The following is an 18,005-nucleotide window of genomic DNA, read 5'->3' on the forward strand; positions in this document are numbered from 1 at the left end:
GGTGTGCAGACTTTTTGATCAAACAGAATTTTTGATTTATAAATAGTTTTTCTGTAAGCTTACTAAACATTGACTACAATCGCGCTTTTGAAAACTGGATTATGTTCCACGTTATTCTCGTTTTTCGCATAGTTCATATAGAATATCCAACTATTCTAAGAACGCTTCACAACATTCTGCACTGCTTTTCACATAGTTGTACACTTCCTTTTCTATGTCCTCAAATCCTTTTTCAGTGATTTCGGCATCCTCTAGTATCATGTCTAAAAGATTGCCATAAATAAGTATTAGTTTAAAATTACAGCGTGGAGAGAGTATATCAAAAAGGTATTTGTCGTCAGAACTGGAATAAAATAATAGATCTGGAATACAATTCTTAACCATCATTAACAATTCTATTCGCTTTTTATGAAGTGTCATCTATTTGTCTTTGTCTGCCTGAAAGTACGTCAAGTATTTGCTTGCTTCCATTTTGCATAAAGTTCTTCTTACAAAAAGGCCACTCAACTTTATTGCAGTATTTACGTAGTTTTCAGTCATTTCAAACCATTTCAGATTATACGTGCAAACTAAATTAACATCATCGAGATTTGACACAGTAATAGGAACTTGACTGAATATCTGAATATCTTTTATATATCCTCCAAGGTCGTGAATATTAATGATTTCATAGGTAACTCGACAGAAGGCGTTGATTTTGATTTACATGCTCTACGAACTTTGATATTTTTACTATACGACAATTTATATCGCGAAGAAAACAAAAGATAGTTACCATACAAACTCTTATAGTATACAACATCTTATAGTAAGACACCTTACCATTTCGGAAAAATCCTGAGCACAACAATTCGCAGACAAATAATTATTTATTTCCTTTTTATATGCATCTAAGATATATTGTATAGCGGTGAGATAATTTCTAGCATCACTGAAGCGCAAGTGTTCACGAAATAGAGAGAAAAGTCAAGTATGGCAGCAGCCCACGCATAACCTTCTTTTAACGGATGCGCTGTTGCCTCCATCCACTGATTCATGAAAAAGTTATGCATAGGATTTACAAGAGTTTCTAGATCCCAATTATAATAGTCACAGTGCTTTATATGATGTAAAAGTTCGAAATACAACGTCACCAAGTAAAGCATTGTATTTGATCGTACTTTATTTTCAATATCAAGACTAGCCGAGAGGCTGAAAACTACGTAAGTACGTACGAAAAGGGTGAAACGATAGGTGCAGGAAATTCACTTCCCTGCTTTGTGTACTCGAAATAGAAACCGATCGCTTTATGTGAGAATGAACATTTCTCTTCTTCATTGAAGTGACGGAAAACATGTTCCAGTTGCACAACCGCTCTGTAAGAACCAAATAGCTCTACGATCCAATTCTTTTCCACCTAATAATTCTAAACATTTCTTCAAATGACTTCGAGCTACCACTAATTTCTCTTTTGATGTAAAGTCTTTGGCTTGTCTCTGTTGAGTCGGTTTTATGTTTTACATTTTCATATAAATCATTTAACTTGTCTTCTATTATTTGCACAATTGCACCGAACCGATACATGTATAACACTCAAGTGTACAGTGGGACGATGGCATTGTTAAAAAAATGATGGACGACGGAGGGTTAAGACTTCTACTTGATAATATAATGTTTATATAGCTAGTTATATTTAATTTTAATAATAGTTGGTGTGAATGGAAAATCATCTAATATGCGGTTGGTTGTGAATATAGTAGATACGTAAGTTTTATATATTACCAGTATTGTCAGAAGTCGATAACTTTGAAGCCAGTTTCTTTGTACAGATCACTATATATTTATTATTGCTTCTTAGATTGTAAGGAAAGTTTCTCGTATCAGCCAAATCTCCTTTTAAGTAAATTTCTCGCCAAATCGTCTTTTCGTATGGTATGTTCTTAACGTGAACAAATGGCACACGGAAAATTAGAAAATGTAACTTTCGACGTCAATCGATTCAATACGGTCACATATAAAGCACTGATCAGATTTGATTTTCCACCAGTCCTTAGTTGTGCTTGTCGAACGTGTGATGGGAATTTGTTTTCTGCGAACTGTAGGAAGTTCTGCAAACATAAACTCACGTATGTGTCGTTGTTCAATGCCATTAGCGCGAACGATGTTTTGATTTGGAAGACTTCTGTATTATTATTCTTGGCGTGCCCACATCGCATTAATTGTATTCTTGTAAATATGTTTATAATTGCAATAATTGCCTTGGAACTATAAAATATCTCTTCCTTATTTAATTGTTGCTTATATATATATTTATATTTCTACAAATATTGTATGTAAATCTTTTCATTAATTCACGCAAATAATTTCTATACTGTAAAACATTGGTGGACTATTGCATCTTAACCCGGACACGCCAAATTTTTTGCTTCACTATAATTCCGTTGATCATTTTAGTCAGTTTAAGCCCGTTTTATGCGATTTAGAATTTGCATGAAAAGACAATGGATGCGTTATGCTTTTGCTGCATATACTTTTGAATGTATAAAACTTGTTTCATATAATTTTTGAATTAATTTTGAGTGCATAAAACTCTTGTTGTATATATAATTTTTGGATATTGCACTGACAACATCAGTTTTTAAACCAATACTAGATAAATTGCATTGATTTCATATCCATTTGTGAACAGTTCACTTTTGAATAATAAGAATGATATACTTCTCTACTTGTATTGATTTCATGTATATTTTTGAAGAAATAAATTTTCATAATATACTTTTTTAGAAAAGTTTTTTAGAATTACACTGTTTTTAGAAAGTTCGACACGTTTTATGTACTTGGCGTATATATTTTTTCTTTTTTTAAAAAGGTTTTTGTAGAGTAACAATTATTTTCTAAAGTGTGTATAATAAATGACAATTGTTTTCTAAAGTTTGTATAATATGATCCCTCTAAAAAAAACCTTACAAAGGTAAAAAAATACGCCAAGTACATAAAAAAGCAAAACTAAATATGATGAAATTCATAATTAACTAGCCAAGTATCTAGAAGCAATTCAGTTTGAGGATTTGCAATTTGAAATAATACTTGGCATGCCCGGGTCGCATTAAAACGTACGTCCTATCTATAATTTGTGTAAACTCTATGTGTAAATTATTTGTATAGAGTGAGTAATGAAAAGGGATATTTATAATCACTTTGCTAACGTGCAAAACTGTAAACGTATTTGTTTTAATATTACCAAATACAAAGATTTACGAGTCATTAGTGAAAATACTCAAGGCAGTACAAATGTAGAAGAATATATATCCAATGCGACCTGGGCACGCCAAGTATTATTTCAAATTACAAATCCTCAAACTGAATTGCTTCTAGATACTTGGCTAGTTAACTATGGATTTCATTATATTTAGTTTTGCTTGTTTATGTACTTGGCGTGTTTTTTTACCTTTGTAAGGTTTTTTTAGAGGGATCTCATTACTTTTTGTAAAAAATGTTTTATATTTCATTAATTTTAAATGTTTTTATATGTATGTTTGTATTGCCGCAATAATATGCCATTTTATTTCTGCTGTGAGATCTCATCCAACATAAAAATGTTGGATAATAAAGATTTATCTAATCGTGCAAATCTTTTTAATACTTCTAATTGTCAAATATAAATTGTGACAATTTAAAATTTTCTTTCTCTCTCTCTCTCTCTTTCTCGGTTTCGTTCTATGAGTATAAAATGTTCCAAATTATATCTTAACTAGATAAATCTTTACTTAACAGATTTGTAGCATTATTATTATATCGGATATGTTCGAATTTTGCCTTGTTTTATGTATTTTTTTCATTTACTTGGCATCATGACGCTACCGCGTCGTTGAATTTAAAATAATTAAATTTAAACTTTTTATAATATTTGCAATTTATATTTTTATTTATTTATATTAAAATAAAACATTTCTCATATATCAAAATCATTTTTAATTCCTAATAAATTAAATAAGTCGTGCATATGTGAACGCACCTTGACGGATAAAATCGCTTTGATTGTATGCGATCATACGTAGGTGAGACTGAACCTGAAAAACGAAACATCACATTTCTAGCATATTCTGGCATACGATTACAATATCTCAGGATTGACTGCACCAATCTTATTCAAATTGGTCACAATCGGTAGCTTGCATCCACATTATATTATAAAAGTGCTGTTAGATTTTTAAATAAGGCTGTAGTTCCTGAGATATTTTAATCGAAAGTTTGTGTGACGTGAAATTCCGGATAAAGCTATGCGGTAGCGCTCGACGTTTATGCAATGAATTTGGCAATGCTCGACACCTCGATGTATATGCAGTAATGCTCATTGCTCGGAACTTTATATATACTTTTTTTATGTACTTGGCGTCGCGACGCTACTGCGTCGCTTGATATAATATTATAATAATTATATCATAATATTCTTTTTTAAAGGAATATAACAAGAATAATACTAGATGTTGTGTGTTCTATCTTTTTAGGAACTTTACTTGCAAGACAACAACATCCGCAAACTGCCTAACGAGATAGCTCTTTTAAATAAGCTAACAATTCTGAATGTTGCAAGAAATAACCTGAAACAGCTGCCTGAGGACATTGGACAGCTGCAACAACTTATTACTTTTGACATCAGTCACAATAAATCGTTGCAGAAATTGCCGAAGTCTCTGGGATATACTCAACAATTAGCTAATCTGAATATCGATGGGTTAAATGTGTTGTATCCACCTGAAGATATTTTACATGGCGGTACAATAGTGATTGTCGCATTTATGGCAAACGAGTGCGGCATCGCGTATTCGCCAGAAGATTCAGTAGCAAAGATCAATATCTTAAAAGATGGAAGCTCAGAAAATATGCAAACGGCATGTTGCAATAAAAATAATGATGTGCAGGTATTACAAGTAGCAAGGTGACGTCAAATGACGTTATTAAGACGTCATTAGACGTCATTAAGATGTCATTAGACGTCATTAGGACGTCACCTTGTTAATGTACGAATGTAATAACGTTATGACATTTTTTTATTTGTTATTATATATTGTTGTTTTTACTTATTATTATATAATGACATTCATTAAATTAATTAAATATATCTTAATTTCAAAAACATTTATTTAAATATTGGATACTAATAAAAGTTCGTAGCATTATTTTTATGAATAAAAAAATGAGAAGTTCTGGAAGGATGTAATCACGGAACTACCGCAAAGATGGCAAATAGTATAGTGGAATAAAATGACGTGTGGTTGAATAAATATTTATACATTATACATATGTAATAATAATTGTAGTAATAATTGTCTTGGAATTTCATTGAAAAAACCTTGCGAACTTTCGTTACAATCCAGCATTATTATTGATAAATATGTGTTTTAGTTTATCTTTCTAAAATTAATATAAAAAATTTTATATCATCTTTATTTCATTTTTTTTTAATTATCAAGAAGATAATCAAGGAAATTCTACTAGGCTTTGATGTATTTTGTGAATAATTATATGCACATATAATTCATACATCATATATTATGCTTTTAACATTTCTCTATATTCATAGTTTGTTTTTTTTTTCTTTTAGGTAGCATTACAGAAGCTAGACAAAATAAAGGCATGTTGGATACTATTTTGTGTTTCGTATGATTTTCTTATTTTACAGATTGTTTTTATTATTTCTTAATAAGGTGCTTTGAAGAGAGTTTGTTATAATTTAGTAGTACAATATTAGAGCTAAACTTCTTATACTAGAAATAGATAAACTGTAAAAAAATTGGAACATAAAACTCTGAAAAAAACTCTAAAAAAATGTCTGTATTGTAAAAAAATCACAAATATCTATTTTTTATTTGTTTCATTTAATATTTATTGGTTTATCTGTTTCTATTATATTCATGTGCATGTATGTGTTAAATGCATTTACATCTATTAAAGTGTGCAAAATATTGTGCTACTAAACATTGTGCTATTATCTTATTAATTTTATTAGTAATATTTTTCATTATTTATTTATTTATATTATTTTTATCGACTGCTTATTGTTTCGAATAATTAGTGTATTGTTCATAATACTATTTATATCTGATAAATGCAAATATATTACTGATACAAAAAGTAAGTATAGTAATATTGATTAAAGAAGTTTTGAAAATAGCTTCGGTAATTATGCATTATAGGGGAGCCAGCCCCGATGACCTTGACCTTTACATATGTTATAGAGGTCACCCTCCTGAGTGACCTTCAGAAGGTTTTAGCCGGCGGTCATTGTTTATTAAAAAGTTATTAACAAAAGAAGTTTCGAAAATGTAGTAGTTATTTTGAATATTCAAAGACATAAACGACGAATATGTATATGAACAAAGGAAGGAAAGTCATTTAAAGCAGTGAATCGTTAATATATAGAATAGTTTCTTTTAATATAAGTATAAATTATTCTCTGCTTTAACCTAACCTAACCTAACCGAACCGAACCGAACTTTGGTTAGGTTATATTTTCCGAAAGTGGATCTCCGGGCACATACGCTCGTTTTCAGCCCGCTTCGCGGGAGGGCTGGGGGCAGGGGCTTTGCTCCTCCCCTCGCCGGAGTCAGTGTAACAGATTTCACCGTACAGATTTTGATCACGTGGTACATGGCACGGATCCCGGTGGGGGAGGGGCGAAGCCAGGTTAAGTTAGATTAGGTTAGGTTAGGTTAGGTTTTTTGTCAAGAAACCTCAAGAACAAAGATATATCAATTTTTATTTAATTTAAATTTATTCATAATCATAATGTTAATTGTACGACAACCTGTCCTATACTAACTTATTCTATTAGCTGAATTCGGAGGAATGTAGAAAAGGTAAACACAACATAATATCAGCGCACAATATAGTAATACAAACACGTATACTCTATATAAGGTGTTAAATACACAAATATATAAACTAATTTGAACTCTGTACGGTGAAATCTGTTACGCTGGCTCCGGCGGCTTCACCCCTCCCCCCCGCCCTCCCGCGAAGCGGGCTGTGAACGAGCGTAGATAGCTGAAAATTTGTGCAAAATTATTAAACTTCTTTGGTTATTAGTTTTTTAATAAACAATGACCGCCGGCTAAAACCTTCTGAAGGTCACTCAGGAGGGTGATCTCTATAACATGTGTCAAGGTCAAGGTCATCGGGGCTGGCTCCCCTATAATGCATAATTAGCATAGCTTCTTTTTGCATAAATGCAGTTTTCAATATAACAGTATCATCAATATCTGTTTTATGAGCATGAAAATAAAACTAATTGAATGTATTCACAATTTATTAAAATGTCTCTTTTTTCTATAATAAATTAAAAAGTTTCTTTTTATTATAATATTACATATTTTATTATAATATTTAATATAGGTTGTTGCATAATTCTTGACATACTTTGTATGCTTATCTTCAACACGCAATAATTTATTATATAGATTCATTATTTAACTGCGCTACTAAATAGTAACAAAGGTAGTATGCAACCAATCTTATCGAAGATAAGCGCACGAAATATGATAGATATTTGCAACAACCTAATATAAATAGATATAATACTAAAATTCAATAAACCAAATTTTAGAATTTTTAAACATATTTCGTTTATTAATTCAATTATCTCGTTTATTAATTCAATTATCATGTACTTTTTTTGCTTTGTTTATTTCTTTTAGAAGCATCAAGAAGTTATCACGAATTTATTATATTAAAGTTTGTTATATTAAATTAATTAAGAAGATTTATCTCTCTCTTGTTTCATTAGTGTAAGATTTCCATTAAAGAAATAAAGAAATCTTTTTATACTATACAAAAATCTGCTATAGTAATACTAAAATCTATTTTCAATAGGAAAATCGCCAGAATGCCTTGCTAAAAGTGGAGAAAAACATAAAACAGCAACAAAAGTATGAGATAAATGTGCAGCATACGCTAAAGGCTCATAGAAAAAAGGTGATAAAAACATTATTATAAACTATGAAGGTATTCCCTTTTTTATCTCGACCGAACTGGCAAATTTATTAATCTATATTACACGACGTTTCGATCAAGTTTCTGGTCCTTCTCAAGTGTACCCACGGAATTTAACAAGTCATTTTCTGTAATATAATAAATACTACAATGTAGTGAATACTAAGACAATTTAAAAACTAATACACGCTATAAAATGCTTTTAAATTGAATAACTTACTGACTAGAAATAACTGTCAAACAAATCGATATAACATTCGATAATCGATAGAATATCGTGACAAAAACTCCCTAGCGGAGAGCACGTCAGCACTCCACGGTATTCAGCAAGCAAGTGATAAGCAGGAAACGGTTTCAGAGCATATATATGTATATCACACGCGCACGCGCGCGCGCGCACACACGCACACACACACACACACACACTTTCCTACACATATACAGGGTAAGTTTTTTAACTTGAGACTGCAAACTATCTCGAGAAATACTCATCGTACGGAAAAAATGTTCCACATAACACGCACTATTTTCGAGGGGCCAATTCACTTATTCTAAAATTAGCCCGCCCCCGCCGCCCCTGGGGGTGGGGTGGGGGGTAACTTTGAAATCTTAAACGGGAACCCATACTTTTTATTACAGATTCGGATTTTACGTCGAAAAATACGTAACTTTTGTCTGAAACATTTTTTCGAATTATCATAGATAGCGCTGTAGTTGGAGTGACTTTTTTCAGTGAGTCCCACCATTCAATTAAATTAAATGCTCGAACTGATGACTTTCAACTTGGATGCATTTATTGATCCGCACTTCAAATGATTGTACAGGGTGTATAAAAATGTTTGGTCGCCACTTCGCCAGATGATTCTCCAGCTCATGATCGGAAAAACTAACCTCCATATAAGATGCCGCAAAATTGTCCTTCATCGTCAAATTCAAGGTCAAATTTTTTTAATGGCTTATTTGATCCTCCTCATCGTCAGGATCAAAAGTGTCAAAGAAACATATGGTCGCAAATGCATCCTTGACCTTCAAAATCAAGGTCAAAGTTTTTCCTTACTTCAAATGAATGATTTCATACCATATAATAAACCATTACCGACAATTGAACTCTGACCGTAACCTTGAAGGAATCTGAACAATAAAATTGTGATAGAGCCTTCCGTTTCTTAGCCGGTAGATGTCATTGTTGGAAATAATGGATCTTTCCGTTGCCCAACTCTCACCGCAAGGAGGTGAACGGACAGGCACATGGTAAATAGCAACAAATTTCAGTTTCTGTAGCCATACCTTTGAGAGTCGTCTTTCTGTCTGTCTATCTGTCTGTCCTGGTCAATTTATTCTGTTTGTCTGCTCTTGTCCTTCTGTTTTTATCTTCATTTTTCTGTTTATCTTTTACTGTCTGTCTTTATTCGTCTGTCTTTCTTCATTTGTCTTTGTCTGTCTATCTGTGTCAGAAAGACAGACGAATAAAGACAGACAGTAAAAGATAAACAGAAAAATGAAGATAAAAACAGAAGGACAAGAGCAGACAAACAGAATAAATTGACTAGGACAGACAGATAGACAGACAGAAAGACGACTCTCAAAGGTATGGCTACAGAAACTGAAATTTGTTGCTATTTACCATGTGCCTGTCCGTTCACCTCCTTGCGGTGAGAGTTGGGCAACGGAAAGATCCATTATTTCCAACAATGACATCTACCGGCTAAGAAACGGAAGGCTCTATTACAATTTTATTGTTCAGATTCCTTCAAGGTTACGGTCAAAGTTCAATTGTCGGTAATGATTTATTATATGGGATGAAATCATTCATTTGAAGAAAGAAAAAACTTTGACCTTGATTTTGAAGGTCAAGAATGCATTTGCGACCATATGTTTCTTTGACACTTTTGATCCTGACGATGAGGAGGATCGAATAAGCCAATAAAAAATTTGACCTTGAATTTGACGATGAAGGACAATTTTGCGGCATCTTATATGGAGGTTAGTTTTTCCGATCATGAGCTGGAGAATCATCTGACGAAGTGGCGACCAAACATTTTTATACACCCTGTACACAACTTAAAAGTGTGTCTGCTTCAATTTGTGCGCAAGCATTTCTGATTCACTGAATCATGCTTTCACGAGTTGTTGGCACTTGTTCTTCTTCTTCATGTGTCCGGTCCCCTGGACGTTGGCGATCACTCTGGCGATAGTTTCTCTCTCTTCCGCCATGCGGAAGAGCTCCTCCGCCCTTCGAATACCGGTCTATGTCCTGATGTTTCTTAGCCAGAATAACTGTTTTCTCCCTATTCCTCGGCGACCTTCAATTCTTCCCTTCAAAATTAGGTGGAGGAGGTGGTATTTCTTCCCTCGCAAGACGTGCCCGAGATAGCTAATCTTTCTACATTTGATAGTGGTCAGCAGCTCGTTGTGCACGTGCTCTCTCCAGCCCTTCAGTGTTGGACACTGTCGATCCAGGAGATTCGGAGCATACGCCTGATCATCCACATTTCGAAGGCCTCTAGGCGGTTCATCGTGCCTATCTTGAGGGTCCATGCCTCAACCCCGTAGAGAAGAGCAGACCAAACATATCATTTAGCTATCCTCCGCCGTATATTTAAGTTTAAGCTATCGTCGCAGAAGAAAGGTCTCATTTTGTTAAAAATAGTGCGAGCATATTCTATTCTACGCTTAACCTCCCGATCGGGATCTAGGTCCTCAGTAATCAGGCACCCCAGATATTTGAATGAGGTGACACATTCAATTTGTTTACCGTGGAGGTGGAGAAATGAATCATGGTTCTGGCGGCTAAAACCCATCATCTTTGTTTTATCAATGTTAATACTTAATCTTGCTCTATGGCTGGTTGTGGAAATTCTATTGAGAAGCAGTTGGAGGTCCTTAATATTTTCCGCCAAAATAACCGTATCGTCAGCGTATTTGAGAATACTGATGCGTACTCCATTCATCTTGATGCCGAGGTCCAAATCGCCAATGACTTCTTTAAAGATCTTGTCCGTATATAAATTAAACAAGAGGGGAGAGAGGATACATCCTTGTCTAACCCCTCTCTGTATATCCACTCCTGATGACGTGGAGTACCCATTCGTATTTCGGCTTTCTGTTACCAATACAAATTCTTTATTATTCGGACATTTTTTGTCTACTCCAGCCTCAACGAGAAGCTCAATGAGTCTGGTATGATGTACCCGGTCGAAAGCTTTTTCATAGTCCATGAAGCATACAAACATATCCTGTCGATGATCTCGGTACTTTTGTAACAGAACGTTGAAACCAAAGAGCGCTTCACGCGTGCCGAAGGCGCTCCTGAACCCGAATTGTGAGTCGTCTAGGTCCATCGCATTTTGTTCGTATACGGGCATGAATGATGCGAAGGAATGTCTTTAGTATGTGACTCATAAGGCTAATTCAACGGTAGTCTCACTTTTTGAGGTGTTGTTTTTTCGGTATGATTATAAACGTCGATTTCAGCCATTCTTCCGAGATCTCACCTGTGTTATAAACATGATTGAATAATCTCAGGATTATATCTATATTATCCTCGTCTATGAGTTTAATTATTTCTATCGGAATTTCGTCAGTGCCTGTGGCCTTCCTGTTTTTGACTATCGAAATGGGGTGTAGTACTTCCGATTTAAGTATCTCGGGACCCTCCAGATTTTCCTGATTAAGTTCCAAATTCGTTCTGGTGTCGTCGAAGAGCTTGGCTATAGTATATGAATGCCATACGTTTACGGCTTCCCTTTCATCTAGTACAATCCTATTTGCTTCGTCCCGTATCGTCTCAGTTCTAAAAGGTTGTCTTGAATGTTCTCTACTTGTCATTACGTACTATCGACGCAACGGTTCTAACTTGTTGTCTTGAACAAACAAAACAACCTTTTAGAACTTAGACCCACCTTTTCAGTTGTGCTACTGACACTCTAGTCATTTAGAAATTTGTTACTCCATTCGTTGAGGAGTTGTTTCAACAGTTTATTTTCTCTTACTCCTGAAGCTTTTTTTTTATTTCGTGTTTCGACTAGAGTGCTATTGATACTTCTTTAGTATGGAAGGTATGTCTGTACAAGAGAAAACCGAAATGGTTTTGATTTATGGAGAATGTGGCAGGAACATCGATGATGCTGTCACCCTTTATGCTCAGCGTTTTCCAGAGAGATAGGGAGCGGTCGTGCGCTTCTTTTTTCAGTGTTGTCAAACAGTTTACTACCGAAGGAAGTGTGCAACCCAAAAAAAGGAAGCGTAGAGCAACTATCACTAAGAGAAAATAATGAAATTGCATATTAGCTGCGGTGGCTAATAACCGCCATGTGAGCACTCGAGAAATAGCTCGCAATTTAGCATTGTCTCAGACTAGTGTTTGTAAAATATTAAAACGTTATAAATATCATCCTTACCATGTGTCTATGCATCAAGGACTTCATGGCGATGATTTCCATAATCGAGTGACGTTTTGTCAGTGGGCACTTGAACAGAAACGAAGAAAACCGGATTTCTTTTGTCGGGTACTTTTCTCTGACGAGTCGGCTTTCACGAACCAAGGTACGGTTAATCGACACAACATGCATTATTGGAGTGTGGAAAACCCACACTGGTTGCGTCAAATTGAACATCAGCGTCCTTGGTCTGTTAACGTTTGGTGTGGATTAATTGGCTACAAACTCATCGGCCCCTATTTCATTGAAGGCAATTTGACCGGTGAAAAATACCGCAACTTTCTGCAAAACGAACTGGCGACATTGCTTGAAGACCTAAGCCTCGAAGAGCGACAGAACATGTAGTTTCAACATGACGGTTGTCCAGCACATTATTCGGCAGCAGCACGGGAGGTATTAAATCGCGACTACAATGGTCGCTGGATTGGTAGAGGTGGACCCGTACATTGGCCTGCCAGATCGCCAGACCTTACGTCGCCAGATTTCTTTTTGTGGGGTTTCCTAAAAAATAAAGTTTATCAACAAGTGTCAACAACTCGTGGAAACATGATTGAGCGAATCAGTAATGCTTGCGCACAAATTGAGGCAAACACACTTTTAAGTTGTGTACACTCATTTGAAGTGCGGATCAATAGATGCATTCAAGTTGAAGGTCATCAGTTCGAGCACTTAATTTAATTGAATGGTGAGAGGCAAGGGGACTCACTGAAAACAAGCACCCCGACGGTGAGAGGCAAGGGGACTCACTGAAAACAAGCACCCCGATGGTGAGAGGCAAGGGGATTCACTGAAAACAAGCACCCCGATGGTGAGAGGCAAGGGGACTCACAGAAAACAAGCACCCCGATGGTGAGAGGCAAGGGGATTCACTGAAAACAAGCACCCCGATGGTGAGAGGCAAGGGGACTCACAGAAAACAAGCACCCCGATGGTGAGAGGCAAGGGGACTCACTGAAAACAAGCACCCCGACAGTGAGAGGCAAGGGGACTCACAGAAAACAAGCACCCCGACGGTGAGAGGCAAGGGGACTTACCGAATAAAAATACTCCTACTACAGCGCTGTCTATGATAATTAGAAAAAAATGTTTCAGACAAACGTTACGTATTTTTCGACGTAGAATCCGAATCTGCAATAAAAAGTAGGGGTTCCCATTTAAGATTTCAAAGTTACCCCCCGCTCCACCCTCAGGGGAGGCGGGGGCGGGCTAATTTTAGCATAAGTGAATTGGCTCCTCGAAAATATTGCGGGTTATGTGAACATTTTTTCCGTACGATGCGTATTTCTCGAGATATTTTGCAGTCTCAAGTTAAAAAACTCACCCTATATATGCTCCAAGAAATTACTATGTGTTTTTGAATACTATGTCACAAACAACTGGCAAGTTTTCGGTGTCTCTCTGTAAATTAATCGAGTTGCTATTTCTTTTAATAAAGAACATCTCTGCGATCTCTCTTTTTAAGATGGTCCTCTTTATGTAAAAATATGAACATTGGACCAGTCAAATTCGTGGTTATTAAGAATTCTATGCTTGCTGACCACCAAGTGATTGCTTTCATGCTTTTTTACATCAGACTTATGTTCCTTTATTCGTGTATCGCGGTGTCGTTTCGTTTGTCTTATATAGCACGCATCTCAGTTCAAACAATTAATCTTATATACAACTCCCGTCCTCCGGCCGTTATCCAATACATCTTTACCGCGTTTAATAATGACATCTAGTTTATTCGAGACCGTGTATACGGTGTTCAGTTGACATCGCCTCAATAAACGTCTAATATTTTCACACAAATCTTTAACATATGGAATAGTTATAAACTTATTTCTAGTAGATGTGACTTGGTCAATTCCACGAACAACTCCATTTTGTGTATCGTGGTTATTGCAAGCTAAATCTTTATAATTAATTTCTCTAAGTCGTTTCTTAATATGTCTATTAATGAATTCAAACGGGTAACAATTATTTGATAAAATAGAACGCATTAATTCAATATTAGACGAATGGAACTTAGTATCAGATAAAAGTATAGCTCTGTCAACCAAACCCGTAATAACATTCTTCAATCTTGTATTTTTCCGGATGGTTAGAAAAATAGTTAACGTAATGACCGGAAAACGCAGGCTTGCGATACCAATTGGTTATTAATTTACTGTTCTCTCTAATTACCGTAGTGTCCAGAAAAGTGATTGAATTGTTGTTCTCAATCTCAAATGTAAACTTCAGTCTTTGATGGTATTCATTACAAAACCTCGAGCACATCCTGTATTTTATCATTAGGAAGTATAGTGATAATGTCATCAACGTATCGGTAAAATAACTTTATACTGAAACCAAGCGCCCTGATACAATGTGTCTCTAAATCTTCCATAACAATATCCGCTAATATGGTTACCCGTTGCGCATCATCGTTTCTGCTATTGGCAGTCCCTTATAATATATCGTATTTGTTCCATAAGATACTGTCGGAATCTATCCCAAAACCTGCTTCTCACATACTTGACAGTTGGATCTTTGTTAAGAAAATTCGAAATGTAGATATTGAACCGTTTAAGTCGTTGATGTCGTTAGATGTAACTGTACGTTTTAATACTATCCCTAAAGAACTGTGATGAAAGAGATGGAGAAAAGATGGCATATGAATAGTAGTAAAAATAGTAGTAAAAATAGTAGTAAAAATAGTAGTAATAGTAGTAAATTTAATTTACAACAATTTTTACATGCCATCGATTTAATTTTAAATTCCACCAGCTTCGGCTTCAATGGATAATTTTTCGAGTAAACCTTTGGGAGCCCGATGGGTTCTCCATTGTCGCCGATATTAGCGGATATTGTTATGGAAGATTTAGAGACACATTGTATCAGGGAGCTTGGTTTCAGCATAAAGTTATTTTACCGATACGTTGATGACATTATCACTATACTTCCTAATGATAAAATACAGGATGTGCTCGAGGTTTTGTAATGAATACCATCAAAGACTGAAGTTTACATTTGAGATTGAGAACAACAATTCAATCACTTTTCTGGACACTACGGTAATTAGAGAGAACAGTAAATTAATAACCAATTGGTATCGCAAGCCTGCGTTTTCCGGTCATTACGTTAACTATTTTTCTAACCATCCGGAAAAATACAAGATTGAAGAATGTTATTACGGGTTTGGTTGACAGAGCTATACTTTTATCTGATACTAAGTTCCATTCGTCTAATATTGAATTAATGCGTTCTATTTTATCAAATAATTGTTACCCGTTTGAATTCATTAATAGACATATTAAGAAACGACTTAGAGAAATTAATTATAAAGATTTAGCTTGCAATAACCACGATACACAAAATGGAGTTGTTCGTGGAATTGACCAAGTCACATCTACTAGAAATAAGTTTATAACTATTCCATATGTTAAAGATTTGTGTGAAAATATTAGACGTTTATTGAGGCGATGTCAACTGAACACCGTATACACGGTCTCGAATAAACTAGATGTCATTATTAAACGCGGTAAAGATGTATTGGATAACGGCCGGAGGACGGGAGTTGTATATAAGATTAATTGTTTGAACTGAGATGCGTGCTATATAAGACAAACGAAACGACACCGCGATACACGAATAAAGGAACATAAGTCTGATGTAAAAAAGCATGAAAGCAATCACTTGGTGGTCAGCAAGCATAGAATTCTTAATAACCACGAATTTGACTGGTCCAATGTTCATATTTTTACATAAAGAGGACCATCTTAAAAAGAGAGATCGCAGAGATGTTCTTTATTAAAAGAAATAGCAACTCGATTAATTTACAGAGAGACACCGAAAACTTGCCAGTTGTTTGTGACATAGTATTCAAAAACACATAGTAATTTCTTGGAGCATATATAGGGTTCATTTTAATGGCCCCGGGCAAATATTGCGAAAAATATGTAAGATACAAAAAACCGTTTCGTACAAAAGTTGTTTGACCTCGGGGGAAACACAAGACAGTGATATCAATTTGTTCGCAGATGGCGCCACTTTGGAGATTTCATTATGGCGGCCATTTCTTTAAATAGAAGTTGATTTTTTTTCTCTAAATAAAAGTTGTAGCTGACAATGAGAGAAATACAACGCTTTTTTGTTTTTTTAAATTGGATCAGTTTTCGCTGAGTTACAGTGTTTCAAAGTTTATAATGTAAGCTTCCATGCCCATAAGTACAGGGTGCGTTCTTTGTGACTCCAAACCTCCACCTCTTTGTGTGTGGGTGTGTGTGCGCGCGCACACGCGTGTATGTTTGTTTTTTTGAAATAACCGTTCTCTCTTTATAATAACATATTCTACTGGATAATAAAGCCTTGGAAAATTAAGCGAAATACAGAAAAAATAGTTAGACATAAGTTTTAGGGTTTCGAGGACGAAAGAAGGTTACGATATCAGTTAAGTTGTAAATGGCGCCACTTTAGAGAAGCATTGATTTCAATTTTTTAAATGGAACTTGATTTTCTCTTTCACCAAAAGTTGTAGCTGGGATTGAGACAAATCCGACAAAATAAAAATTTTAGCTTGAAGAAAACGAAAAAATTAAAGGTAATTTTCTTTTGTTTTTGTAATTATTTTATTTTTTGATACTTTTTTGTATTACATGATTTATGTATGTATTTAATGATTTATAAAAGTAGTGATAAAAATAATGATAATTTATAAAAATTGTTCAAACGTACCTCCATTTACATCGATGCAGAATTGAAGTCTTTGGCGAAATGAAATTTCTGTCTTTTTAATTACTTCGGCCGGAATGTTTTCGCACGCTCTTGTAATGCGTCCTTTTAACTCGTCCGTCTGTGGCATTGTCTCGTGGACTATGCCTTTTAAATAGCCCCACAAAAAGAAATCGGGGGACGTTAGATCCGGTGATCTAGGAGGCCATGATACATAACCAGTTCTTCCAATCCAACGTCGTGGATACATTTCATTTAAAACATTAGTGACACTCCGTGCAGAATGTGCAGCTGCACCATCCTGCTGTAGCCACATACGCTGGACAGTATCTGGATTAAGGCCCCTCAACAGTTGCGGCAGCTCATTTTGTAACAGGTGAAGATAATTTATGGCATTGATCGGAGCACTAGATACTCTTCCGAGGTTACCATCACTATTAAGTTCAGGGCCTTGGAACCTGTCCTGGGGTATCCGAAGGTTTTCGAAGTCGGTTAATCCGAATCCGATATCATATTAACAATGGCAGATTATCAACCGAATGAAATTGTGGATATGATTATGGTCTACGGAGCGTGTGATGGCTGCAAGGCAATATGTGGAGAAGTTCACAGATCGGCGACATCCCGACCACAAAGCGATACTTCGGTTAATACAGAGAGCTCGTGATGGTGAGATGAAGCGGAAACGTCGAAAGAAGTCGCTAGATGAAAATGACAATATTTTGACGATAACCATACTTGGAATGATAGTAATGAATCCTCATGTCAGCCAGCGGCAAATATCTCGCAAACTAAATGTGTCGCAATCCTCAGTCCATCGATGTTTGAAGGCAAACCATCCATATCACATATCGCTTCACCAAGAGCTTCTGATGATGACAAGGTACGTCGACTCATATTTTG

At 35.4% G+C, this 18,005-nt stretch overlaps 1 protein-coding gene across 5 annotated transcripts in view; it reads left to right on the forward strand.

Annotated features, from left to right (window-relative positions):
• LOC105278602 (E3 ubiquitin-protein ligase LRSAM1) overlaps positions 1–18,005 on the forward strand; it is a 141,656-nt gene that overhangs the window by 25,790 nt on the left and 97,861 nt on the right. For 4 of the 5 annotated variants that reach the window (XM_026968611.1, XM_026968613.1, XM_026968614.1 and 1 more), the window contains 3 exons: positions 4,488–4,901; positions 5,585–5,614; positions 7,852–7,953. In XM_026968611.1, the coding sequence (XP_026824412.1) occupies positions 4,488–4,901; positions 5,585–5,614; positions 7,852–7,953 (546 nt within the window). The remainder of the gene's footprint in view (positions 1–4,487; positions 4,902–5,584; positions 5,615–7,851; positions 7,954–18,005) is intronic. The other variant, XM_026968612.1, reaches the window with a different exon arrangement.

The sequence above is a fragment of the Ooceraea biroi genome, chromosome 3 (assembly GCF_003672135.1).
Source record: "Ooceraea biroi isolate clonal line C1 chromosome 3, Obir_v5.4, whole genome shotgun sequence".
Lineage (NCBI taxonomy): Eukaryota > Metazoa > Arthropoda > Insecta > Hymenoptera > Formicidae > Ooceraea > Ooceraea biroi.